At 51.1% G+C, this 26,908-nt stretch overlaps 1 protein-coding gene and 1 pseudogene across 2 annotated transcripts; both read right to left on the bottom strand.

Moving 5' to 3' along the window:
- Window positions 1-2,067: 2,067 nt before the first annotated feature.
- On the bottom strand, window positions 2,068-13,677 carry SERPINA3 (serpin family A member 3). 2 transcript variants are annotated; one of them, XM_010339463.3, is made up of 5 exons: window positions 13,571-13,677; window positions 10,853-11,503; window positions 6,548-6,821; window positions 3,677-3,827; window positions 2,068-2,509 (listed from the first exon to the last, which is right to left on the bottom strand). In XM_010339463.3, exons 2-5 carry the CDS (start codon window positions 11,493-11,495, stop codon window positions 2,306-2,308), a joined length of 1,272 nt encoding a protein of 423 aa, XP_010337765.2. In that variant the 5' UTR covers window positions 11,496-11,503; window positions 13,571-13,677; the 3' UTR covers window positions 2,068-2,305. The 2 variants fall into 2 exon arrangements, with proteins under 2 accessions (XP_010337765.2, XP_010337766.2); XM_010339464.3 differs by having other exon boundaries at window positions 13,575-13,644.
- A 9,600-nt stretch (window positions 13,678-23,277) lies between these two features.
- On the bottom strand, window positions 23,278-26,848 carry LOC104651556 (adiponectin receptor protein 1-like; annotated as a pseudogene).
- Between the last annotated feature and the right edge of the window lie 60 nt (window positions 26,849-26,908).

The following is a 26,908-nucleotide window of genomic DNA, read 5'->3' as shown; positions in this document are numbered from 1 at the left end:
CTCTTACTCTCACGCTCACTCTCCAGCCCCCTCCTGTCCCCCTTAATTCTGCTAATGGTGAGCCCCGAGTAGCTTTACATCACTGAATCCTATGGACACATTCATTCCATTCATTCATCACTGTTTCTGCATTTTCTCCCCTATCCTTGGATAAGTCTCTCCTCTTGGTCCTGCGGTGACAGCTTTCTTCCTGTCCTCTTGTCTCCTGCCCTATGCTGGTGACTCTCCTTGGTGGGCTGCCCTTTCTTAGCCGGTCCTTCTTTGGGAATGGGGGATGTTCTCCTTCTCTTTGCACTCCATGGCATTCATTTGAAGGGACACCTCAATACTCACTTGTCCATCCCGGGGGAGGAATCCTGAATGCTCCCCTCCAGCCCAGGTATCTCTCCTGACTTCAGCCCAGCTGCTTCCTGAGCAAGTCCCAGGGGATTCTCCCAGGAACCTCAGACATGGGAGTTCCAAATCTGAATGTGTCGGCTTCCGTTGCCAGCAAGAACCTGCTGGGTTTCCTAGTCAGAGAATAGGTAGTCACCACCCAGGTGCCCAAAGCCAAATACAGTTCTTCTCCCTTCCTCCCCACCGCCAATCATAAATTCCCACCCACTCTTCTCAAAGCCTTCAAGCAGAATCATCCCTGCTCGCCCTCCCCAGCTCTGACCTACCTTTGCCCCAGTTCCCACAGAGGCCCCTTGATGTCCAACCCACATCCTTCTCCTGGGGCACGAATCCCGTTTCTGCTCAGCAGCCAGAGTACTTTCCTAGCACGCAGCGCTGCCTCCATCGCCTCTCTGCTGAAACTCCCTTAGAGCTCCCTGTGGCTCTAAGGAACCACTTGGGAATCCTTGCGGTGGCCCGCCCCTCTGCAGTCCAGCGGCTCTGTCGTGGCCCGTTCCTCTCTGCAGCCGCTCAGCCTCGCTGCTCTCTGCCCCAGAGCCGCTCGTCTTCTTTTGGTTTCTTGACTGCTACCATTGCTCTTTCTCCCGTCTGAAGCACTGTCCTCTCTCTTGGCTTTACCACCTTCACTTTCTCTGATCTTAGAGAAGCCACCTCCTCCAAGAAGCCTTCCCTGAGTTCCCAGAATGAGTTTGGTGCTCTCCCTCAGCTTCCACAGACTTGTTTCACCATCTATTTGCCATCAGGTTGTACATTCCATGAAGGCAACTCCTGCGGAAATCACTTTGTGGTTAAGAGTGCGCCTCTGGTGTCAGGAGGGTTGGGATAGTATTCTACTGGGAATAATTACTAGTTATGTGGCTTTGGGAAAATGACTAAGCCTCTCTGTGCCTCAGTTTCCTCATCTATAAAATGGGACTATTAATAGGATTTATCTCATCGGGTCATCAGGAGGATTCAACAGGATATTTCAGGGAGATCTTAGCAGACTGACTGGCATAAAATTCTCAGGAATTCAGTTGTTGCCAACGTTATCATTGTTGCCTTTGTAGCAGAGATTGCAAGGTACCTGAGAGCCTCAGTTAAATGCCTGACTGCACGATTGCTCTTACTGCAGTTGTGCTGTAATGGCTCATTTGCCCTCAGCCCTGCATTCTGGTTGTTGAGGGAGGTCATTCACAGAGCGAGGGCTAGGAACTGGTGAGGCAGTTGAGGGGCTCAGTCTGGAAACCCAGAAAGGAACTACTCCCCCTAAATTGGGGGTGCTAAATGGCAAAAGGGGGGCATCCCATGATAAAGCCCTGGTCAGCTACAGGAGCGAAGGACCTGGGGGCTGTCCAGATGTGGTCAGGGCCAGGAGCTCTGGCAAGAGCCAGGTGGAGACTGGACTCTGTGGGTGGAAAGAGAGAAACTAAACGTGGGCACCCCAAAGCCCAGCAGGCAGGAATTGGCCTTAGGGCAGCAGGTTCTGCCAGCTCTGGGCCTGAGGTCCAAGTGGGCATGGCCACAAGCTTGGGTGGACCTGGGCAGGCTGCTGTAGATGAAGGCAAAAGGAGCCCAGATCCTGGGGTGGAGCTCAGCCTGCGTGGGAGGTCAAAGGATTTGGCTTTGGGACACAAGTGGCCTCAGGAGCACAGAGTCCGGCAGTCAGCATGGAAAGGCACAAGCAGCGTGTCCAAGGAAATTGTTTATTGTTGTCAGGAGGCCCAGGGCCCTCCCAAACAAAGAGTCCATGGGCCCCTGTGCATGTGGGAGCTCCACAGGCAGTCACTGTCACCTTTAAAGGGTGAGCACACAGGGCCAGACATGCCCTGGCTGCTTGGTGCACGGGGCCAAGCTGTACCCAGAAACCCAAGCATCCAGCTTCCATTCCCGGCTCCTTAATGGGAGCCCCACTGCTCAATGGCAAGCTCTAGGCTTGCTTGGGATTGGTGACTTTGCTCATGAAGAGGATGCTCGGGGTGTCGGTTTGGGCGATGATCATCAGGAAGGGCTTGTTGAAACGCACAATGGTCTTCGGGCCCTCCCTTGCAGATAAAAGCATGATTCTGACTCCTGTGGCAGCAGATGCTTCTGTGCCCTCCTCAGCCACATCAAGCACAGCCTTGTGGGTCACCTGTGGGGACAGAAGCATTACTCAAGGTCGACACAGAAAGGCAGGAGGTCAGCAACCTGCCTGTGTGCCGCTAGGGGGCCCACAGTGCATAGAGCGCTCAGCGAGGGCCTGTCTCTGCTGTGGAATGTTTGCTCCTCCCAACCCCCTGCCAACTAGATTTACACAGTCCGGATGCCTAGAGGTGCAGATGGAGACCCAGGTGTGGTGTGTGATCTGCCCAGAGCCTTCAAGGTAAAGAATGGAACCCCTCATATGCATCCCTTTCTGTCTGAGTTGAGAGTCTGTGTTACCCCCAAAACTCCCACTGCTGTTGGGAGGAAGAGCAGGAGCAATGCGAGGCATGTTTCTTCCAAGCAAGGTCCAGGCAGCCCTTGACCCCCAACGGCTGCTGCAGAAACCGCCTCGCCAGGCCAGCATGGCTCTCAGCATCTCTCCTGCTCCAGCTTAAACATCCTTGGGGCTTTCAAGTACTTTTCAAAGTCTTGCATTCCTGGATTGTCTGCGTCTGTTCCTCGACACACACCCCTCCGTTACTTTGCGCCTTGGAAGGTGGAGATGCAGACTCACCCCAGTGCTCTGTGTGAGCACTCAGGCCAGACAGGAGCAGAGGGCGGTATGGCCACCCTGCCTTGGCACCTCTGCTCTTAGTAACACAGGCTGAGTGTCCCAAGTAGTCCTCTCTCGTGCTCTGAGCATGTTTTCCTCACAATTGCCAGATTGTCATTGTTACTCCCGACTGGTATTACCTCCCCAGTCGGGCACTGCATAGCAGCCAAGAACTATCACCAGCATTTTACAGATGAAAACGCTGGCGACAGAGGACTTTGTTTGCCCCCATGGGTAGTAAATGGTGCAGTGTGGAATGATGTCCATGGCTGTCTGATTCCAAGCCTGTCAACATGTCTGTTCCATCTGAATAATCGACACAACTACGTCTTTCCATCTGAGAAACACACACAACCGTGTTGCGGAGGACCAGTCCCCAGCACGGCAGGAGGAGCTGGGCTGTAACCGAGCTCTTCTTGGCTTGGGGTGTCCCAAGCAGGGTGAGCGCATAATGAGAAGTGCAGTTGCATTGACACAAGGTCAAGAGTGCCCAAACGTGCACCTGGCCTTCACCATTCACGTTCAGATACAGAGATGATTGACCAAAGTCTGAAGACTCACCTGGGAGACCTGTAGGTTTCTGGCCCCTGTGATCCCTGACAGGTCAGCCTTGCTGGTGAAGACCTCCTCAATGCCCAGCTGGGGAAGTATGTCTTCTAGGTTATAGTCCCCCGAGATGGAAAACTTTGGCAGGAAGAGCTCATCTATCCATCTAGAAAATAAGAAAAGAAAATATCCGCAGCTCTGCTGATCAGTGCCCACCTGCCTCCTGCCTGGCTGCATGGTCTTCCCTGGTTTCCTCCACAATCACCCCCTTCTGATTAGAAATAAATACTCTGTTCCTCAATCTCTGTCTTTACTCTTCTTTTTATTAATTATTCGTTCCCATCTATAAGTGTGAAAGGCTGCAGGCTGGGCCCTGAGCCTGAGCCTAGTCTTTTCCTGCAGCCTGCAATGGAGTTGAAGCACCTTCACACCAGCAGGGACCCCTGAGGTTGTGGAGAACCTGGGTGGGGCCAGCTGCACTGGCTGCATGGCAGCCTGCTTCAGGGTCACCAGGAAGGCTTCCTGTAGGAGGTGGTGTTGAGGACGAGTCCCAAGGTGGGAAAGGAGTTAGCCAGGTAAAGAGGTGGGCAGGAGGCAGATGGAAGAACCTGGAGGAAGGCGGGAGCAGGAGGAGTTGCTCCACAGGCTGGAGGTGACCTCAGGGTGGTAGGGAGGAGGGTAGTGGGGGATGAGGTGGGCCAGGAGCCAGAGGCAAGTCCAAAAGGTCTGGGGGCCTTTGAGGAGTCTCATTGTATTGGGAGAGTTCAGGGATCCTGAAACAATCAATTGGAGGTTCCCATCTTGCCTCCCTGGGGGGTACTGTCCCTTGAGTCACGTACAGGCTGGCATAGGGCATGGTTACACCTCCCACCTGCAAGCTCCCCCTTCCTTGGTTTATAGCCTCCTCAAGATGTCTGTCCCTGTCTGCCAGGTCTTACCGTTATACAGGAGGCTGTGTCTTCCACTAAACTCTGAGTCCCATGGAGGAGGTAGGGGTTCTATTTCCATTTTTTATTCATTCATTCATGTGTTTGTCTGTTCATTTCATCCTTCATTCAACAAGCACCCATTCAGCATCCTCTGTGGGCCAGGAGTGTGTGGACACATATTTCCTCAGCATTATGTGAATCAAAGTGTTTGGTGAATTCTTTTCATTCAGAACTATCTGCTGAGCTCCTGCTTCCTGGTGGCTATTTGGTGCTAAAGGAGGAAGGAGTCTAGGAGTGAACGGATGGGTGGGGTAGGACCCCACATCCTGGCATCTCCTGGGATCCAGAGTGAGGAGGGGCGGAGCGTCAGGCAGGCCCGAGAGGCGTCCAGCCCTCTGGACAGGGACTGGGGCAGGAGCTACAGCCTCAGGTCAAAGCAGCTGCCCTGCCCTTGGTGGTTTATTATGGCTTCCACATACAACACCTTGCCGGATTCTCATAACCACCCAATGAGAACAGGGGTGGCAGGGAAAGGACCCTCCTCCTATTCAGCAGGCAGCTGAGCTCCAGAGAAGAGCAGCGACCTGCTCCAGGTCACACCAGCCACCATGGTCTGAACCTAAGGCTTGTGCTCCTCCTTGCCCACCCGGCACAGCTGCCCACATGCACTCCCTCGGCCCACTGCAGGGTGGGCTTAACTACTACAAGGTGGCCTGGAACTACTGCTCTGCCTCACTGTGTCCCCATGAAATCGGTCAGCTCAATTCCATGTGCCCAGCCTGTTCCTCCACCCTCAGATTTATCCAGAACTTAACCACTCCTCACACACACGGCTCCCTCCCGGGTCCCAGCAGCTGTGGGCTCCCACCTCATGTCTGCGCCTGGTTCCTGTGGGTGTCCCCGACTCCACACCCGCTCCACTGTCTATTCTCTCAGCAGCCACGGTTAGTCTTTTGAAACAACGCTCAGATCACACCCCTCCTCTAAACCTCCTGATGGCTCTCCATTTCAGAGAGGAGGAAGGGCAAGGTTTTCCAGGGCTCTATGTGTTCCTATACAAGCTGCTCCACCCCTTTGGAGGCTCCTGACCTAGCTCAACTCTCTCGTCACTCCCTCTGCTCCAGTCACTCTGGTCTCGCTCTTCCTTGAACATATCAAGCTCAGTCCTACCTAGAGGGTTTTCACTGGCTGTTCCCTCTGCCAGGAATGCTTTTCCCCAACATACCAACACGACTCCACCCCTCCCCTCCATTACATGGATGCTCACGCATCACCGAATGGCCATGCTATTTAAAATCACAAACTAACACAAGGTCCAGTTTTCCTGCTTCTTTCATTCCTCTCTACTCAAGTTCTATCCTCCTACTCTATTTTCTGCCTTCTAACATGTCAAATAACTTATTTGTTATATTTATTGCCTCTCCGCTCTCCAATTGCAAGGTATGCTCCAGGAGGGCAGGGAATCTTGTGTTTTATTTGCTGATTTACTGTCAGGGGACAAATCAATGTCTGACACATAGTAGGTGCTCAACTAATCATGTAGCAAATGCTGAGTGAATGAATACATATATTGGTTTAGCAGTGCAGAGCTGATTCGCAGAGCCCATGTCACTGCAGCCCTCAAATGACCACAATTCCTTCTGTGTCTCTGTTCCTTCAAGAGACTGAGACCAGGAGAAACCATGCATGAGTATTTGGGTGTGTGTAGAAGATTTCTTATGACTTAGAACAAGCTGGAGTCAGAGGAAGCCTCAGCCCCTTGTTCTGTCTGATGTCATCATCTTAAAAAAGGAAAAAAGAAATCAGGCTCATAGCCACGCAGGCAGCACAGAGAAAAGGAAGTGAAAATTCCCCCTGTCCCTGTGTGAGTTCTCCCATCGCCATGCCCTTGTCCCTGGACACTGGTGAGACCTTGAGGTGGAGAGATGTGGACTCTCAGGGGGACAGAAAGAATCACCTGGTCTTCAGTGAGTCTCTCCACCGCTTCAGGGTCTTCGGGAGCAGCATGGCTTCCAGTTCCTCCATCTTGTCTCGATCGGGGAGGATGAAGAGTGCGCTGGCATTGGCTGTGTACGGCAGCTCCAGCACGGTGCAGGACAGCTCCTCATCCCGGAGGTAAGGGGTGGCCAGGTCCTCCAAGCTCATCATGGGCACCTTCACCCAATTCCTCTTGCTAAAGTAGAACCTTGACTCAAAAGTATCACGGGGGTCAAAGGGAGTCTTCCACTTGGCTGAAAGTGGAGCAAGCATTTGAAGAATGTGTTAGTGCAGGGGTCATTCTGCTTCGACCCTGCTTCTCCAGCAGTGGAAGTGCCTAGTCCGACACACTGAGAGGCCCTCATAGGAGTGGCCCTGCCTTCATTTAGAGAAATAGCTAGGCAAGCAAAAAAGTTGTTGGGGGTGAGGGAAAGCCCAGCAGGCTTAGATTGGGAAAAGGGCCATGAAAGAAAGACCTGGTTCTTTATGCTAAACGAGAAATCAATAGGAAGCTGGGAATAAGGAGTGCAAGAGAGAGAGAAGGTGTAGGGAAAGTGAGGGAAAGAGGCATGACCACACGTGGGAGGCTGTAGCCCAAGGAGAAATGGCTCAGCCTTGGTTCCTTGAGAGGAAAAACCTCTTGTGAGCAATTATTAGTCACTGGTATTACAGGGATGTGAACATGCAGCAATGGCTTGTGGGAGGGCTTTGGGTGGAAAGAGGAGGAAAGAGACCAGGTTCTGTATGTGAGGTGGTGAGGGCAGAGAAAGGAGATGCCCATCAATGTGAGTGACGGGAGAAACAGGGAGGATCTTAGTAGAAGACAGAACTCAGAGCCAGGAGAGACCATGGGAATAAAAGCCTAGGGCACTTGTGACATCTTAGGCATGGGGCTGTTGGAAAACGGAAATGCCATGAGCTGCTCCTCAGCTCATATATAACTCATGTCCACTTTTGCAGACCATGAACATCCAGCTAAGACTTGCCCTGGATTCTGTGTCTGTCTGGGTGAGGATTCATTTGCAGGGGCTCTGACTCTTAGGTTGCCTCGGCTCTCAGTGTTGCAAAGGTAAGATTCCACGAAACTGCCTCTGGCACCTCTAGCTATCACAAACATGCAATGGGGGCTGACTCCTAGCCAGAGTGACATACTTCCTCTCACTAAAAGCCTATTTACCACAGTAAAGAGAAAGAGAACATCTTGAAAGAGATAGAATTAGGGACAGAGTAGAAAACTCCACCTTATGCAAAAAGGAATAAGGATAAAAATGACAGCAGACTTCTCATGAGAAACTATGCAAGCAAGGGAAGAATGGAGTAAAATCTTTAAAATGTAGAAAATTCCATGAAACTCATTCTTTGGGAATCATGACATGGGCCTAGGATTTGCATGAATTTAATTGGGTACAATTATTTTCCTCCTCTAAAACAGGGATCAGGAAACAATAACCTCTCATTCAAGACAATACATAGCCTATTTCTATATGTACCTAAAGCTAAGGATGGTGCTTATATTTTTCAAAGGTTATAAAAAAAAATGAAGAAGGAGAAGAAGGTGAAGAAAAAGCAGAGGAGGAAAACAAAAAGACGAATCTGCAAAAGAGACCTCCTGGGGACCACAGAGCCGAAAATACTACCAGGTCCTTTATAGAAAAAGCTTGTCTAACCTTTTGCTAGATTTTGGGCTCCACAATCTTTCACCTCCATTCGTAGTTTTGGGAGGTGCTTGGTGAAAGCTTATAAAATCATAGGTTAACTTAAGGGGTTAACACAAGGAAGAAAAAGGGATTTTCAGATGGGCCCAGGTCAAAGCTGAATGTTTAATTATTTGTTTTCTGGGCTTCATGTCTCCTAACTGACAAATGGCACCACCACTGTCTACTTTTCAGAGCTGCTCCGAGGAGTAAACGAGGTACTGCAGGTAACTGGGTGGTATGAGTAGGTGCTCAATAAATGGGAGCTTCTTTCCTTTCTTTTTTCTGCTTTTTCTATTGGTAATTGCAACTAGAGCCAGCTTCTTGTGGCCCTACATTCTCTCATGCCATCGTTTTCTTCTAGACTCTTCTCCACCTTTGGACTTTCTCTTTGGGCCTTCTAAGACCAAAATCACAGCCCGTTTTTCCTTCCCCCTCCTGGAAGACCATCTCAGGTTCTCTGGTACCTGCAGCCTCCCAACATGGAATGACCCAGGACAAACCTAATTGTAAAGATGCCTCAGAGCAAGGACCCATTACAGGGCAGGAGATATTTCAGTTGAGCAGGTGTCCCCGTCACCAACTGCAGCAGCCATTCAGGTGCTTCGGTGGCCTCCATGAGGGCAGTGCCATGGAGTGCCACCCTATATTACCCAGGGCACCAGGCTCCTTTGGGGCCTTTAGCTGGTCAGATCTCCAGCATGGCTTCCTGCTAGGAAGACTGGCTGCCTCTGGGGACCTCGACTGCTGCCTTGTAGGCCAGAATCAAGAGAGGGACAGGTTTGAGGGATGAAATTACCACCCGGGCTCTACAAGCCTTTAAATGTTGTCACGTCTGCCCCTGTCTCCCCCCATTTCTGTCTGCCAGTCACCAAGTTTTCCGACTCTGCCTCCTTACCATCTTCTGACATCCTCAGCTGTTCAACTAGGGGCCCGAATGTCTGGTTAGACTAGTGTCTCTAGGATCTGATCTCTGTTTGACTCAACTTCTCTCTGCTGTAATGGCCTTCCTTTCCAATTCTATCTGGATTTAAGAGAAAAGAAGAAAACAGTTTTCTAGAGGAAACCTTCCTTTCTTGAATTCCCATCTTCTGCCCCTGGTTGGATGCCCACCCTTACTTTCAGTCAAATACATAGTCCTAACATCATTGGGTGAGTCAGTACTTGCATGCTCGTGGGTCCAGTGGGTGCAATGGAACAGGAAGAGCAGAAAGGGAGGGAACAAGCACTCCAGGGTTCTGAGCTGGGACCCTCTCAGCCTGAAGCTCATGCATGCCCAGCCCCCTCCGCCTTCCACAGGTCAACAGAGCAAGGGGAGGGGCCCTGCAGGTCTCAACTCCAGGAGGACCAGAGCACTAAACAGTGAGGGGAGTGGGAGCTTCAGGGGAGGCTGGAGACCTGGGGCCACCTCCACTGCCCACCTGTTTCCTGCCTGCCTATTTCCCATTGTTAGAGGCAGGTGGGGAGGGGAAAGCTGCACTGGCTACTGTGTCCCTGGAGGGCAGAGAGTCCTAGCGTAGGGCTACGTGGCAGGAGGACAGAACACAGGACACTCAAAGCAGAAATGGCAGCTCAGACACCAAGTAGTCTCAGTGGGAGATTCGGATCCACGCCTTTGTTTACAGATGAAGACCCTGGCCTAGGAGGAGAAGGGGCTTGCCCAGGACTCAACCAACGGCCCCCAGGCAGAACTCTGCTTCCAAGCAGCGCATGTCTCCTAAGCACCTTTCTGCCCTCTGACAGGTGGGCACTCTTTGTGTCCCTGTGTTTTTTTCTCCCCATCTGGATTCCAGGCTCCAGGAGGCAGGAGGTACCTGCTTGCACTCTGCCCCTTGGGAGCTTGCAGGCTGAGGTTTGCACTGGTTGAGTTCCTATCCATGGGGTTGGGCACTGGACCAGTTAGAATCTGGCAGGGGTTGTGTCTTGGATACCGCCCACCCTTGAGGCTCTTTCCCAGAGCGGAACAATGCCATTTCTGCCCTCATTTATGTGTCAATGACATTTTAAAATATAATTACAGAAGATTATAGGAGAGCAGAATCGTAGAACCTTGGGAGGGGCCAGGCTCTTTGGGGGTTGGCTTCCCCTGTGAAGATGGCCCCAGCCCCACCTGGCCACCTCCAGAGACTGAGGCCCCTGGCTGGACAGTGTCCCTCGCCCATGTGGAGGGCAGAAGCCCCAGGTGCGTCCACACAGAGGGTTTTCCTGGCCCAGTCCAGCAGCGGCCCTGCAAAAATGGAGCTGTAGTCCCTGTGGGCCCTGGTGTGGTTTCAAGGGTGAGCTCCTTCCTTCTGTTTGCTGGACAAGTTTAAATCGGAGTGAAAAGCACCACACTGACTCAGACCAAGGGCTGATGTGCTTCACTGATAGGCTGATGTCTTGGAAGAACAAACTGTAATTTGGAAAAACCGACAGGAGAAGGTGATGCCTATGGGCAGGGCGGGGCCTTGGTGCCCACGATGCCCCCAAGCCGTGGACACTCTCCTCTACAGTGGTTTCCCTAATAACACAGTTGTTGAGCCAGGACAGAAATGGCCCTGAGGCTCAGAACGAAACCCCCACCTCTTCTGAACCCCAAGCTGGGCACTCACCTTTAAAGAAGATGTAATTCACCAGGACCATCATTGTCTGCTGGTCAAGGTCCTTGATCAAATCCCTGATTTTCCCCCGGGTTCCGTTCTGCACGTAGTCATTGATGAGCTTCTTAGCTGCCTCTGAGTCCTGAAAGTCAGTGGCAAAGGCCTCAGCGCCATACAGGCTCTTGGCGTCCTCCGTGAACCTGTCCAGCAGATTGAGCTGCTCTTTGACGAACATGGCGTTTCCCACACTGAGCTGCAGCTCGTCACTGGACTGGTTGAGGGTGCTCAGGAGGTGCTGGAAGCTCTGGTGAATTTCTGCCTCGGAAGTCTCTGTGAGGCTGAACTTGAGGCCCTGGAGAATCTCCATCAGGGTGGAATTACGGGCCCCCAGGGACAGGAAGGCCAAGGCAGTAGAGATGCTCAGCGGGGAGAAGATGACATTCTTACCAGGGGCTTTCCGTGTCAACTGCTTGTACAGGCTGAAGGCAAAGTCCATGTTGTTAGAGGCTAATCGGAAGTCCACATGTGTCCCCTGGTCTTGTTCCTCCTGATTCGGATTCTTCTTGTCTAGTGTGCTCTTAGGGTCAGAGAGGACAGCAGGGCAGAATCCAGCCATCAAGAGCCCTAGAGCCAGGAGAGGTAACATTCTCCCCATTGTCAACTCTGCAAACCAAAGATCCTTTAGGTCTCAGAGGGCCAGATGGAGCCCTGACCACCTCCCCCTGCCCCCACCGGCCTGTGTCCTGGTCCCTGTTCTGCTGCCTCCTGCTGGCTTTGCAGCCTCCCTCAGGTAGGGGCTCTCCTGGGCCCCAGCACATCACTCTGCTTCCTATCACCCATTGAGGTAAGTGCCATAATTGTTTCCATTTTTTCCAGCGGGAAACCTGGGCGCAAAGAGGTGAAGTGGCGGCCACGGTCCCAGGGCAAACAGGTGGAGGAGCCCAGTGGGCAGCCAGGTTTGCCTGGCTCCTGGGTCTGGAAGCTGATGGGGGTCCGAGGTTCAGTCCAACCAGAATGCCCACTGCTCTCCTCCCTCCTGGTGAGCAGATCCCATCCTAGGGCATTAGAAAGCAGGGGCTCCCTTCCCCGATTCCCCAACTGCCACCAAAGAAGACCTCAGGAATGAAGGAGCCCTGGCCAGAGTCAGAGGCCATAGTGATGCTCCCAGCCTCTCGGTGACACGTGGTTTGGCCCCTGTGGGCCTCCTGGCGTGATGCTGGGTTGCAGTGAGGCTTGACTGAGAGAGGGAAATGGGGGCTCCTGGGAGTATCTGGAGCCTAGACGGCCCTGACAATAGTGGGCATCAAGGCCAAAGAAAGGTGAATGTTCTTTTCCGCCCCTGCCAGGTCGCCACGTGGTCTCTGTTTCCACGGTAAGCCGGGAAGGGCCTCCTGGTGGGGAGAAGGCAGCTTAGGCTTTGGGGTCTCCCAGACTGAGACTGGAATTTCGTTTTGGCCACTTTTGATTGCTATGTAATGACAAGCAGGTGACTGAACCTCTCTGAACCTGTTTCCCTCTCTGCACCACATGCTAAGTGGCTCAGGTGAGATAAATGATGAATGAAGGCACCTGGCTCAGAACAGACGTTACCGAGGGGCCTCTACCTCCCATACTACCCGTGCCTGAAACCACAAGCCGGAGAAGAGGCGTGAGCAACTGCTCAAGAGACCCTGGAAGCGCTGAGTTCCAGGCCGGCGACTGCAGCAAACAAGAGTATTGACCTTCAGCCTCTGCCCGCTCAGTCCCAGAATCAGAAGAGAAAAGGGGCAGCTTGGGTGCCTGGGGAAGAGAGGGGAATAGAGGGGAATAGAGGGGAAGAGAGGGGAATAGAGGGGAGAGGAAGCAGGGGGAGGGGAGACGGGTAGAGAGAGGGGCAGAGGAAGAGGGGAAGAACCAGGGGAAGGAAGGAAGGAAGGAAGGAAAGGAGGGAGGGAGGGAGGGAGGGAGGGAGGAAGGAAGGAAGGAGGGGAGGGAGGAGGGGAGGGAGGAGGGGAGGGAGGAGGGGAGGGAGGAGGGGAGGGAGGAGGGGAGGCCAGTGGAAATGCCTTCAGTCAAGCCCTGGGACAGAGACCGCTTGTTTGCTTCAACTGTTTACTCTCAGGCTGATGCAACCCTTTCTCTGGGAAAATGTTCCACAATATTTGCCTCTGGAATTATTTTGGGGCCAAGCCTGGTGTTTTCTGCCTGGGCAAGTTGGAGGACTGGCTGTTTCCCAGCAGTTTGTCTCGCAGTGTGTGCACAGAGGCACCGCCCATCTGTGGACTTGGCCAGGGGTCCTGGTGGGGAAGTGGAGCCCCCGAGGCAGCCCCATGGAGACCCTGAAATCACCGTGGGGCCTGCGGCCGCTGCTCACAAAAACCCGCTGCAGCAGTCACATCTGCCACAGGTTCTGAGAGCTGTACCCTGCGCCAGACAAGGGGACAGTGCCTCTCGCCCCGAGGGTCAGATGTACAGCTGACTCGAATCAGAACCTTAAGTATCAAGGCAGAAATGACCATAGAGGCCCCAGGGCACCTCCACCCTTTACAGGTGTGAAAACTCAGACCCAGAGAGGATGCCTCTTAAAAAGGCACGGGGAATCACAACAGTCCCCTGGCCCCAACCCAGTGCCCTGGGCACACCTCCTCCTGGCATCCGCTCACTGCACACTCCACACGCTCCAGGCTGCCATCTAGAACACTCAGAAAAATGGATTCCTCTGCTCCCAGGATGAAAAGCATCATGGATTACCTGCCTCTGGGGGCTGGATGGAGCTGGTGATTCCAAAGCCGTCTGTCTGGAGTGATTGACTCTCATGAATGCCAAGGTTTATTTATTCCGGCAAAGAACTCCTCCCCCTTCTGGGAAACACTGGCCAGGACAACCCAGTGTTCTGTTCTCAGACTGGAAACGACCAGATGAATCATTTCTGGTAACATGGACTTGTTACATCCATTCAAATAACCTGGTGATGGGAATAGCTCTAATCTCTTTCTTAAAAGATAAAACAAACACACAAACAACACTCTGTCATGTTAAGTTTTAATCTGTTTATTAAATACTCATTGAATAAGTTGGAAAATATGAGAAAATATAAAGAAGGACTTTGCAAAATATCCCCCAGCACTGTACTACCCGGAGAAGGCCCCAGATAACATCTGGTGTATTTCTTTTTATTTTGAGATGGAGTCTTGCTCTGATGCCCAGGCTGGAGTGCAATGGCATGATCTTAGCTCACTGTAATCTCCGCCTCCCCAGTTCAAACGATTCTCCTGCTTCAGTCTCCAGAGTTGCTGGAACTAAAGTGAGTGCCACCACATCCGGCTAATTTTTGTATTTTTAGTGGAGATGGCATTTCACCATGTTGGCCAGGGTGGTCTCAAACTCCTGACCTTGTGAGCTACCTGTCTCTGCCTCCCATAGTGCTGGCTGGGATTACAGGCATTAGCCACCACACCCAGCCACATTTTGGTATATTTCTAAGGCACTTTTCTTTGGTGTCTCTGGTGTGTCTGTGTGATGTGAATGTCCATATACCATCCTAAATATATTTGAAAAATACAAGACTCTATTTTTCTGTAGACAGTTTGCATTTTGGGCGCCCGTTCTCACCCACCTCAGAGAGTGGGGATTTGTGTCAGGGCCCCCATTCCAGAGTTGCGCCTAGAGAGTGGGTGGGAAGGGAGCTTTTGGGGAGCACAGGGCTTGTGAGGAACCCCTGGTCCTAGGCTCTGCTTCTCTGTGGGGCCCTCCTCAGCCTTGGCCTGTGTCCCGCTGAGCCTCTGCCCCTGGTTCTCGCCAACACCTGGTTGTCCCTCCTCCCTGGACTTCAGGCCTCCTTGGGCCTCTCTCCTAGCTAGTCCGGGGTCTTTCTTTAGCTCATCACATCAAAAAACCAATCCTGGCTGGCAGTGGTGGCTCGTGCTAGTAATCCCAGCATTTTGGGAGGCTGAGGCGGGCAGATCACCTGAGGTCAGGAGTTTATGATTATCTTGGCCAACATGGGAAAATGCCGTCTCTACTAAAATCACCACACAAAAGAAAATTAGCTGGGCATCATTGCACACTCCTGTAATCCCAGCTCCTCGGGAGGCTGAGGCAGGAGAATCGCTTGAACCCAGGACGCTGGGGTTGCAGTGAGCCGAGATCAAGCCGCTGCACTACAGCCTGGGTGACAGAGGGACACTCTTTCTCAAAAAAAAAAAAAAATCGTAACTCTTGATTCCTCGTGGTCACAGTCCCTGTCCGTGACAGCCCCTGACAGGCTAGAGGGCTTGCTAGGAGGCCATGAGACCCGTGGAGAGGTTCTAGCTCTGACATGAGCCGACCTGGCTTGAATCACGGATGTCTGACTCACCGACTGACTCACTTCAAACACATCATGGGAAATCTCTACAGCTTAATCTCCTAGTGTCTAAGATGCAAGGTAATCTTTCCCTGACAGAGTGGTCATTAAGATGAAATGAAGTCATATGAAGGTACACTCTACGAGGACAGGATTTTTAGTTTGTCTGTTGTGAGAGTGGACTGACGTATCTGTTGACTGTATGGCACTGAGATGACCAAGAACTGTTTATCCCATATTCCTTAAATGACTTTCGGGTTCCAAGTTTAAGAACTGCATACACACACACACACACACACACACACACACACACACACACACACACTGTATATATGTGTTTGTATACATATCTTTTTATCTATGTATATATAAACACACACATACATACATACACACACATACACACTCATATGTATATATGTATGTGAGAGAGAGAAAAAGAGAGAGAGAGAGAGAGAGAGAGAGAGAGAGAGAGAGAGAGAGAGTTCTGCTTTGTCACCCAGGCTGGAGTGTAGTGGCACAATCATTGCTCATTGCTCACTGAAGACGACTCCTGGACTCCAGGGATCTTGCTGCCTCAGCCTTCTGAGTGGCCAGGACCACAGGCACACAATGCTATGACTGATTAATTGTTCAATTTTTATTCTTTGTAGAGACAGGGTTTCGTTGTGTTGCCCAGGCTGGTCTTGAAATCCTGGCCTCAAGGGATCCTCCCGCCTCAGCCTCCCACAGTGCTGGGATTATGAGTGTGAGCCACTGTACCTGGCCAGTCCCTATGTTTAAGTTACACGGAATCCTACAGAAATCGTGGCTGAAGTGAGACTGAAGTTCAGTGCCCTCTCGCGCAGGTCCAGGTGGAGGCAGTGGGTGGACGTGGCGGCTCCACGTTGTCAGAATCCACGTCCTCCTGCCTGGTTGCTCGGCCGCCTCGCCATGCCTGCTTGCCTGGGCTAAGAAGGCTCACTGCTATGTCCCCCTTCCAGCCCACAGAAAGGGCCTCAGGGGAAGGGAAGGGCACACCTGCTTTGGAAAGGAAAGCCTTAAACATCACCTGTCATTTCCGCTCGTGTTCTGTTGGCCGCAGGTCTGCTCCATGGCCACGCCTAGCCACAGAGGAGGCTGCGCGGTGCGGTCAAGATGCCAGGGAGCCACCTCCCAGCTGAGAATTGGAGTTCCATTGCCATGAGAGACAAAGACAGTGGGCATCGGGGATGACTGGTCATCCTGCCTCAGGACATTACCTGAGTGTTCTCAGGTTCTCCAGCCTCAGAAGAGCACCATTTTCTTTACAGCTGAGCTGACTTAAGTCTTAACCTTCATCCAGTGTGAAAGCAGAACATGTCTGACCTTATTCAGGTCCTGCTGAGGATGCTTCTGGGAACCTGCAGATGCTCAAAATGCTCTGGGTGCTGCTGATCACCTGGAGCTCCAGGCTGATGCCACAAGCCCACATGCACCCCATGCCCACCCATCTCCCAGCCTCTTCTCTGGGCTCTCACAACTCTCCATTGGTCCGTTTTGCCCAGGCATTGGCACAGACCCTTCCTTCGGTTCTGCAAGCACCATTTGTTTAAGGATGGCAGATGTCGCTGTGGACTCCCACGGCTGGATAGAACCACAGGGAACTAAGACAGAAAAGTGAATCAACGCTAATCCCCAATCATACACTTCCACAACCACTGCTCTTCCTCTTTGGAGCGGCCCCTGTGGGTCGGCTCCCCACCAGCCCGTGGGCTTCAGGGTCGCTGGAGCCTGTTTGCTTCACGAGTCCTCAATCCCCTGAGAATATTCTCTCATCAGAATCCAGGCACTCTCATTTTTGGAGTCCCATAGAAGGAAGCAAAGAGGAAATGAGGAGGTTACTAGGGTCTGAGGAGGTGCTCCTGCCTTTGAGGAAGACAGCTGTGACATCCTTGCTGTACTGCAAGTGTGGTTCGGGGCCAGTAGCCGCAGCAGCACAGGGGAGATTGTTAGAAACGCTAATTCCTGGGGCCCAGCCCAGGTTGACTAATTGAGAATTTTCAAACTAATAATAGCCCCAGGTGATCTGTGTGCACCAGAAAGCCTGAGAAACACTGCTTCTTCAGCTAAGCAGCAGAGCAACCTCTGTGGGAGGTTTCTGCCTTTGGATTTCCTCTCTGTCTCCAGCTCCCTGGGTTGGGATCTGCCCTGCCTCTGCATAATGTGGCTTCAGGCCAGGCTCTCCCGGAACCCACTGAGAGCCTTGTCCAAGGGCAGAGCCCAGCATCCCCTCCAGGACAAGAACAGGTGCAGTGGACTTTAAAATAGTACGTAAGTTAGGCACGGTATTTTATGCCTGTAATCCCAGCACTTTGGGAGCCCAAAGCGGGTGGATCACCTGAGGTCAGGGGTTCACAATCAGCCTAGCCAACATGGCGAAACCCTGTCTCTAATAAAAATACAAAAAAATTAACCAGGCATGATGGCACACGCCTGGAGTCCCAGCTACTCGGGAGACTGAGGCAGAAGAATCTCTTGAACTCAGGAGGCAGAGGTTGCAGTGAGCTGAGATAGCACCACGGCACTCCAGGCTGGGCAACAGAGCAAGACTCCATCTCAAAATAAATAAATAAATAATGTATTTTTATTGCCCTATACTTGGACTTTGTAGGTTACCAAGTGCTTTCCTATACATTGTGCATTCATTTGGTTTTTTCCTTTATTCCACAGATATTTATGGAATGATTTTATGTGCCAGGCATAATCCTAGGCACTGGGCATCCAGCAACAAACAAAACAAATAATGCTCCCACTCTCAGGGGGGTCATTGTCTCTGTCGTTTTTGGACAGTGGCCTCAATGCAAGGGAGCAGGGTCTGCATTCCTGGGGTCTGCCAACTTTTCTGTAATAGGCCAAACAGGAAGTGCTTTAGACTTTGATGGACTCGTATGGTCTCTGTCTCCTCTTCTCTCCATCTCTACTAAAAACACAAAAATTAGCCAGGTGTGGTGGTGCACCTGTAGTCCCAGATAGTCAGGGTGTTGAGGCAAAAGAATGGCTTGAATCTGGGAAGCAGAGGTTGCAGTGAGGGGAGGGGTGGGAGGCGTCTCATGGTACAGAGAGGAGTCCAGGGCTCTGCTCATATAAGCCCAGGGACCTTAGGCAAGTGGCTTTGCCCCTCAGGACCTTGGCTTCCACTCTGTGGGATGCTGCTAAGAATCCCCACATCACGAGGTTACAGAAATTGAAAGCAATCATGCAGGGAGCACACTCAGCCCAGGACCTGGCGCAGAGCCCCAGGAGTGGCAGCGGACTTGGGGCCTCCCTTCCAGTCTGACTCAGCAGGCCTGCATGGAGCCTGGAATCCATTTGCCAAGGGTCTGAGCTGGTCCTGGGTGCCACTTAGGGAGCCACTGTGATCCTTTTAAAAGGTAAATCAGATGTTTTCACTTCCTGCTGGAGGCTTACAATGGCCCTATAGAACTAAGAGAAATCCTGTGTTTCTCACCACACCTTAGGAGGCCCGACAGGACAGGGCCCTCTAGCTTTTCTCACCTCCTCCCCTTTTATTTTTTTGGAGACAGTCTTGCTTTGTCACCAAGCTGGAGGACAGTGGCACAATCTAGGTTCACTGTAACCTCCGTCTCCCAGGTTCAAGTGATTCTTCTGCCTCAGCTTCCCAAGTAGCTGGGATTACAGGCGTGTGCCACCACACCCGGCTAAAACTTGTTTGTATTTTTATAAGAGATGGGGTGACACTTGTGGTCTAGGTTGGTCTTGAACTCCTGACCTCAGGTGATCGGCCAACCTCAGCCTCCCAAAGTGCTGAGATTACAGGCATGAGCCACCACACCTGGCCTCTGACCCCCTTCTGACCATCCTTTCCCTTCCTCCCCCTGCTCCAACCATCCTGGCCTTCTTGCCGGTCTAGAACAGACCACGTTTCTTCCCGCTCAGGACCTGCGCGCTGGCCGTCGGCCGCCCAGAGCAGCCTTGCTCTCGCCTTTCCACAGCTCACTTCCTCCCTTCACTCAGTGTCTGCTCAATGGTCACCTCCCCAGAGAGACCCCGCCTCTGTCCTTGCCACCCTCATCCTGCCTGGTTTTTCTAATGCCCATCTGGCATAATAAGACACATTTGTGTGATTTCTCCACCAGAAGATAAGCTCCACGAGAGCAGATACTGTGTCTCATGCACGGTTCATTCCTAGTGCTCAGGGCAGAGTGGATGCTCAACCAATATTTGTCGAAAAAACCAATGGTTCCTGGGCTAACCTTTGGGGGCCCCTTCTAGGGCTCAGCCTTTACCTGGAGCACAGGCATTTCCTGCCTCTCTGGGACCTAACACTGGACCATTCCCAGCTCTCTCTGCCACAAGTGCTTGGCCTCACGTGTCCAGTCTGCGTTTGGGTTAATTACTGACAGAATCGACATCTGTGTAGGAAACAGTCAGCTCAACCTTAGCCTCCAGGAAACCTGTGTTCCCTGTGATTTCCTTATTGACAGAGAACCAGCCATCTCCATCTGCCCATTTGCCTGGTCATCTGCTCTGGTGACTGTCTTGGTTTTGCTGAAGTTTGCATTTTCGTTCTCTTATTATACTTAAAGTTGACTCACTCACTCATTCATTCATGAACAAACGTAGAAAGTCTGCTACATGTCCGGACTTGAATTGCATGCTGGGGACACAAGATGAGTGTCACAGCAGGTCCCTTGGGGAGGCTCGGGTCCTGTGGGACAGGCATGCAGAGATTCACGCAGGGTGGTGTATGCTGCGTGGCCAGGTGGGTGACAAGCTGTCTCGGGTCCAGTGTCCTGTCAACGCTCGCATTCTCTAGGTGGGATTCCATTGTGCCTTGCTGGCGAGGGTGTAGATGGAACAGAGCAGCAGCAGAGGCTTCCTCTGAGGCCCCCAAACTATGCAGCTTTTGAGCAGAAAGGATGCTCTGGTCCACCAAGCCAGCCCCTGGGCAGACAGGGACACTGAGGCCCCGAGAGAAGCTCGTTCATGTACTCACTGACTCACTCACTGAACAAATATTCAGCAGTCAGGGCACGAGGGACTGGCAACCTGGGCCCTGCTGGAAGGAGCGTGCCAGCGATTGCAGGGAGATGCAGGGAGCTGATTACAGCTCAGTGGGGAAAGGGCGATGGCAGTCAGAGGCGACCTGCAAAAGGTGAGTGCGGAGCCTACAGGAGGCATGGAAGGTAGAAATTCCTGGAATGCTTCCTGGAGGAGGTGGCATCTGGACTGAAACAGAAAGATGGAGCAAGAGAGAGGCATAAAAGGGCTTTGGGGATTTCAGCAGAGGCAAGACCACACTTGGGGCCATGGAGGCAGGGTGAGTCGGCAGCACTCCAGATTGCTGACTACATGCGCAGCTCCTGGTGCACAGTGGGCAGGTCAGTGTGTGTGTGTGTGTGTGTGTGTGTGTGTGTGTGTGTGTGTGTAGCTGATGATGTAACATGCAGCAAGTTCAGCAAGTCAGCTGGAGAGCTGGGGATCCAGCCGCACCCGCAGCTCCCAACTCACCTGAAAGTGAATGCTTTCCATGAGCTTTTGGTGGAACTGGGGAGATTCCGCAGATTGAATGGCCCTTGAAAAAGTGTGTCCCTGCAGGGAGGGTTGTGATGGGCTGGATTTCTGGGATTAACTCAGACTGAATAAGGCTGCTCTTGGCTCAATGTCTACCCTTGGCAAAACCCAACAGAGGAGAACAAGCTGCCCTCCATTAGGGTTGTGTGGAAATCTGTGTGTGGAGAAGGAGCGGTGGAGCCTGGCGGTGCCCTGGAATTGGGGTGGGTATCCTGGGGGCAATCCCAGTTCCTCCACTTCTGTTCTGCCTGACACTCCCAGGCCTCAGTTTCTTCCCTCACCATCCTTACGGCTCAAGGTTGACAGGAAAGTTAAGCCTAGTGCTACACACAGAGCTTCTAGAAAATTAGCCAGAGGCCAAGCAAATCGGAGCAATGCTCTGCCCTCTCCTGGCTACATTCTCTTGTCCAAGACACATTACGGCACTTCCTGTTCTCAGACACTGAGCTCTTCACGGGAACACAGAGATACTCAAGTCACAGTTCTTGCCTCCAAGGAGTTTGGGCTATGAAATTTTAAAATATCCTAATTGCTTTTTTAATTTGGCTCTAATAAAGTTGTCTTGGCTCGTCACCATGTAATGCCTGTTTCTTCAGGAAAGTCAATAGAACTTTCCCCTGTAATGCAATGTGAACAGAAAAGTTAATATGTACTCAATAGAAAGAGTGTTTGCAAAGCCTCAGCAACTCAAACGCTTTGTGTTTCCTGAGCTGCCTTGGAGGCTGGGATGGCACAAAGTGACGGGCAGCTTGAGTGCAGACAAGGTTCCCAAGGGTAAGGGGTCTGAGCCAGAACTAATTTTCTTCCAGCTTAGCTTGTTATGACTTTACTTTTACTCTGCTTAACCACTGTCTTAACGTCATGTTCACACAGTCACCTCTTGTTGACTTCCTAGCACCTTCAGTTCTGGATGTTCATGTAAGGGATGGCACAGCAGGGGTCTATGATAAGATTCATCGTATTCATTCATTCACTCAGGCATTCATTCATTATGGAATGCTTTCTGCCTCTGACGATGGTGCATTAAGAACTGGGGAATAAGGCACAATCCTGCTTCAAGGTTTTTTTTTTTATTTTAATGACTTTATTGAGATATAATTTATATATTATTCATTTTACCCCCTCACATATTGAAAGTGTGCCATTCAGTATTTTTGGTCTATTGACAGAATGATGTAACCCTTACCACAATCTAATTTTATTATCTATTCTTTTATTAATTTTTATTTCAGTAGGTTTTAGGGGAACAGGTGGTATTTGGTTACACGAATAAGTTCTTCAGTGGTGATTTCTGAGACTTTGATGCACCCATCACCTGAGCAGTGTACACTGCACCTATTTGTAGTCTTTTATCCCTCGCCCCCTCCCAGCCTTTCCCCAAGTCCCCAGCGTCCCTTGTATCATCTTATGCCTTTGTGTCCTCACAGCTAAGCTCCCACCTGTATGTGAGAACATACAGCGTTTGGGTTTCCATTTCTGAGTTATTTCACTTAGAATAATGGTCTCCAATTCCATCCTGGGTGCTGTGAACGCCATTACTTTGTTCCTTTATATTGCTGAATAGTATTCCATGGTGTATACATATATATATATACATATATATATATATATATATATATATATATACATATATATATATACATACACACACATATACATATATAATATATATGATAGTATGATATATATATATAAATAGTATGATATATATAATAGTGCAATATGGATATAACAGTGTGATATATACATATAATAGTGAGATATATCTATATCTATATCTATCTATCTATATATGCATAAGATTCACAGTTTCTTTGTCCACTCCTTAATTGATGAGCACTTTGTCTGGTTCCATATTTTTGCAGTTGCAAATTGTGTTGCTCTATAAACACGCGTGTGCAAATACCTTTTTCGTATAATGACTTCTTTTCCTCTGGGTAGATACCCAAGAGTGGGATTTCTGGAGGATTTTTTATTATGGAATGATGCAAACATATGAAAAAAAAACAGAGAGAGAATGGTGTAATGAACCCCTACATGCCCGTTAGCAGCTTCAGTTATTTTCAATGTCAGACCAATATCATCTTTTGATTCCTCCCAATATCTTTCTCCCTGCTCAATATTTCAAAGCAAATCCTATGCAATATTTCATTTTATGTATAAAAACTGGGAAAATATCATAATTGCAATATTATATCACAATTTTAAAAACGATAATTTCCTCATGTTGTCAAGCCATTGTTACTCTGGTTCCTAATGTTTTCTTTTTCTTTTCATACCCAGTGTCTTCTGTACCTTCTATTATTAACATCACAGACTTTGCATGAAGATACATAGCAAATCTGATGGCAGATTCCTTTTTAAAGCTTAGTAGTAAATATTAAATATCTTTCTCCATTTAAATTTTACATTACTCTGCCAAGAAAAAAAACAAAATAAAACTCAACTTAGCTGGGCAATGTTAAGAGTCAGAGGCTTTATTTTTTCTGTTATGTAAGCAGATCCAGGCCCTAGAAAGATGGGACCAGGGTATTCAACTGTTTTGAAAAGTGTGCTACAAAAATGGATAGCATGTTTTAAGCCAGGATACAAAGTAAGGATGGCAGTAAGGGAGGAATATTTTCTTCCAGAAGAAAGAGAATTTCTCAAGAGTCCTAGTCCATAATTTTCCCAAAATGGTTGGGGCAAAATCTCAACATGAGCTTCAAAGTACTGTCTCTGTGGGGGGCCGGTAGTTGCCTTGCTGAGGCAGGTGACTGCTGAGGAGGGGAGGGATGAGTTTCACCATGTCCCATCCTCTGCTAGCAGAATGGAAATGGCTAGGTTACTGCCCAGTGGGTGTGAAAGTGGCTGAAGCTTGGTTGGTATTGAATTCTCTAAGAGGTTTAACAGACAATCCAGACTCTTCCTCTCACTTCAGCAAAAAGGTTATTTGTGAAAGTACCTGGGCTGGGTGTGGTGGCTCATGCCTGTAATCCCAGAAGTTTGGGAGGCTGAGGTGGGCAGATCACTTAGGTCAGGAGTTTGAGACCACCCTGGCCAACATGGTGAAACCCCATCTCTAGTAAAAACACAAAAATTACCTGAATGTGGTGGTATGTGCCTGTGGTCTCAGCTACTCAGGATGCTGAGGTAGGAGAAGTGCTTGAACCCAGGAGGCAGAGGTTGCAGTGAGCCCAGACGGCGCCACGGGACTGCAGCCTGAGTGACAGAGTGAGACTTTGTCTCAAAAAATATAAAAATAAAAATAAAATAAAAGCATTCAGGAAGTTCTTCCTCCACACCTCTGATGAGAAGGCTCACAGAACTAAGTCAGTGCAGGCACCTTCTTGGCTGTAACAGAATTCCTGAAGGTTGGAGACCCCACAAAAGTGGACAAAGGCCACTGTCACCATGAGGACATGGAAAATCGGCTGAGACTGGAACCATACATCAAATTCTCCAGGAAAGAAGTGTTCAGGAATTCGAGCAGCACAAAGGCCAGCTCTGGTGACATACGTGACAGTCATGAGGAAGAACCAGCCCATCTGGCCCACTGTGGTGACCTTGGCAAAGTCCTCACTCAGTGGTAGTAAAGTACATGGTGGGCACAAGACACTCAAGCCAAGTCCTAGCAACACCCCTGCCCTTGTCTGCCGGTGCTTAGAAATGGCAAACAAGTCCCACTGTGCCACAAGGATGGCAGAGATGCCCAGGACACAGAGGATGGAGAGGTAGACGGGCCATGGCTGTGGGGAGCAGTAGAAGGAGGAACAGAGCCAGGGGAAGAAGCTCCTTATAATCAGTGGAGCAATCCCTGCATAGCTCAGTTTGGAAAATGTCTGAGAAACTTTCTCTGAATGACAGTAGATGGTGGGGATGAGCCAGGAGAGGCTGAGCCAGAGCACGGCACTCAGAAAGAATATCCCCCAAACCACCTTCTCTTGAAGAGGATCCATGAAGTACATCTTTAGTCTGAGCATGGTGAAGATTCCCAAAAAGAGAAAGAGCACAAAGTGAAGCAGATGGGTCCAGATGTTGCCAATTTCTGCATGGATGGAGAAGATGCTCTTGAAGCAAGGCCAGAAGAAGGGCATGGGTTGTCTATGGCCATATAGCAGAGAGTTGTGGTACTTCAGCCAGCCAGGGGGCATATCATACTGATGGTGGCAGCGGCCTGTCTGTAGCTGCCACTGCAGGGATGTCAGGTACAGTGGGGGATCCATGGCCAGGGCTGTGTGCTCCATGGGGCCAGGAGGGGCTACGAACAGGTGGGAGACCCTCCCCTACTGAATTGGTAGGGCTGGAGCCCCATGCGTTTAGGTGCAGCTGCAGCTGCCCAGCTTCAGCTCCAGACTCAGGCATCTCTGTGCTCTTGGGGTCCTAGGAAGCTCCTTTCCCCAGCAGGTTTTAAATGCCTGCTTGAATTCCTCGGTGTCCACTCCAGCGTTGGACAAAGTTGTGGCCAAGCCCAGGTGCTGTCCCAAGCCAGCTGGGTGTGCGCATGCTCAGGGCAGTGTTGACGTGCCAGCCCCCGTCGCCTCAGCACCCTCCGTACTTTGGGCTTTGATGAACACGGGAGGGAGGCCAAGGGGGTGCTGAGGGTAGCACACAGTGGGCCTGCAGGTGCCCCACAATACAAACAGCCTGGGTGCTGTGAAGAGCATGTTAATGGCAAGAGGCAGACAGATTCCTGGACTAAAAGGGGTGGGTCCCCAGGTAATCCCCACTTTAAAGCAAAGGACAACCTGAAGCCTGGGGACCAGGCTGCCAGTTCTGGGTGGGCCCCATGGCCCAGAGTGAGAACATGATGCTTTTTCTGGGCCTGCCCATGACACCCGTGGACCCATTAACACGCGGTTTCTCCCTTCTGAGCCTACAAAATTCCCAGATTCAGCCAGACTCTAACAGACGCCAGGACAGCCTGCCTCTGGAAAGCAGCTCTCCCCTGCAGGTCTCCTGAGAGCTGTCCTGTTACTCAATGAAGCTCCTCTCTGCCGTGCTCACCCTCTATTTGTCTGTGTACCTCATTCTTCCTGGGCGCAGGATGAGAACTCGGGACCCACCGAATGGCAGGACTGAAAGAGCTGTAACGCAGACAGAGCTGAAACACGTCCCACTGCTCACCACGTTGTGGGCAAAAAAAGGAGCAAAGAACTGCTGCCTTTTGGGAAGCCCAGACCTAGGGGATCCCCAGGCCAGGGCTGTGGGGCTGTGGCACCCTCTTTGGGGCTCTCTGGTTCCTGGTGTCTCCAATCTTCTGGGTGCCGCCATGTTCCCCTTGTCCAAATGTGGGTGCCCACAGCAGAAGCCACGTGTGGTACATCTGGTCCAGCCACAGCCCTACATGGAGCCAGCACCTGTGCCAGTGCCTAGAGCTGCCCGCCGAGCCCCAGCAGCCAGCATGTCTGCATGTGCGCTGTGGCCAGACCCTGCGCTCACTCACTCACACACCCCTCGCCGCTGCGCTCCTGGCTTGCCCCTGGCAGGTGTGGGATGCGGGCTGGTAGTGTGAGCTGAGTGCAGTCTGCTGGGCCGAGTTGGCGGAATAAGCCCAGCAGACATAAGCAATACTCAGGCATTAGGTGCTGCTGGCCACAGAGGGTGCTGACTGGCAAGGCGACCCCTTCTCCCCAAGGTTCCCATGACAATGTGGGATGACCCTCTGACATCTATCCCTCCCAGACCTTGGACACAGACTCCTCCATCTTCTCCATGATGTGGCAGGCTTGCAGGGGAAGTCTCAGTACCGACACTTCCTCCTCCTCTTCCTGGGGCACTGGGCACGTTTGCTCTTCCTCAGCTTTGGTTAGGTTGGCGATTACCCATTTGCCCTTCTGTTGTAGCAGGGGTCCCAGTTCAGAGTTCAGCCAGTTCTACCATGTCAGTTTCCCTGCTACTGGCAGAAGCCCCACTCCCGTGCCACCACTGGTCCTTTGTGAGAAGACATCTGGCTGGTACCTCAATACCCTGCAGCTTCAGCTTGGGGAAAGGTTGGGGTCTCTTAGCCTCAAGGGGCAGAGATCTCCCTGTGATGATAGACAAGCCAGGCAGGTGGAGTCTTCTGGGGACCCTGGCCCTCCATGCTACATTTTGTGGTACTAGAGGAGGTACCACTCTCTGTGACCAAGAGACCCTGATCTTCAGTGGCCTCCCTGTGCCAGAAGGGGCATGCGATCACCACCCTCATTGTTTTTTATAGTTGGTTT

This window comes from Saimiri boliviensis, chromosome 2, assembly GCF_048565385.1.
Source record: "Saimiri boliviensis isolate mSaiBol1 chromosome 2, mSaiBol1.pri, whole genome shotgun sequence".
Lineage (NCBI taxonomy): Eukaryota > Metazoa > Chordata > Mammalia > Primates > Cebidae > Saimiri > Saimiri boliviensis.
Note: the sequence above shows the minus strand (reverse complement) of the source record. Positions and strands in the feature narration are given on the sequence as shown.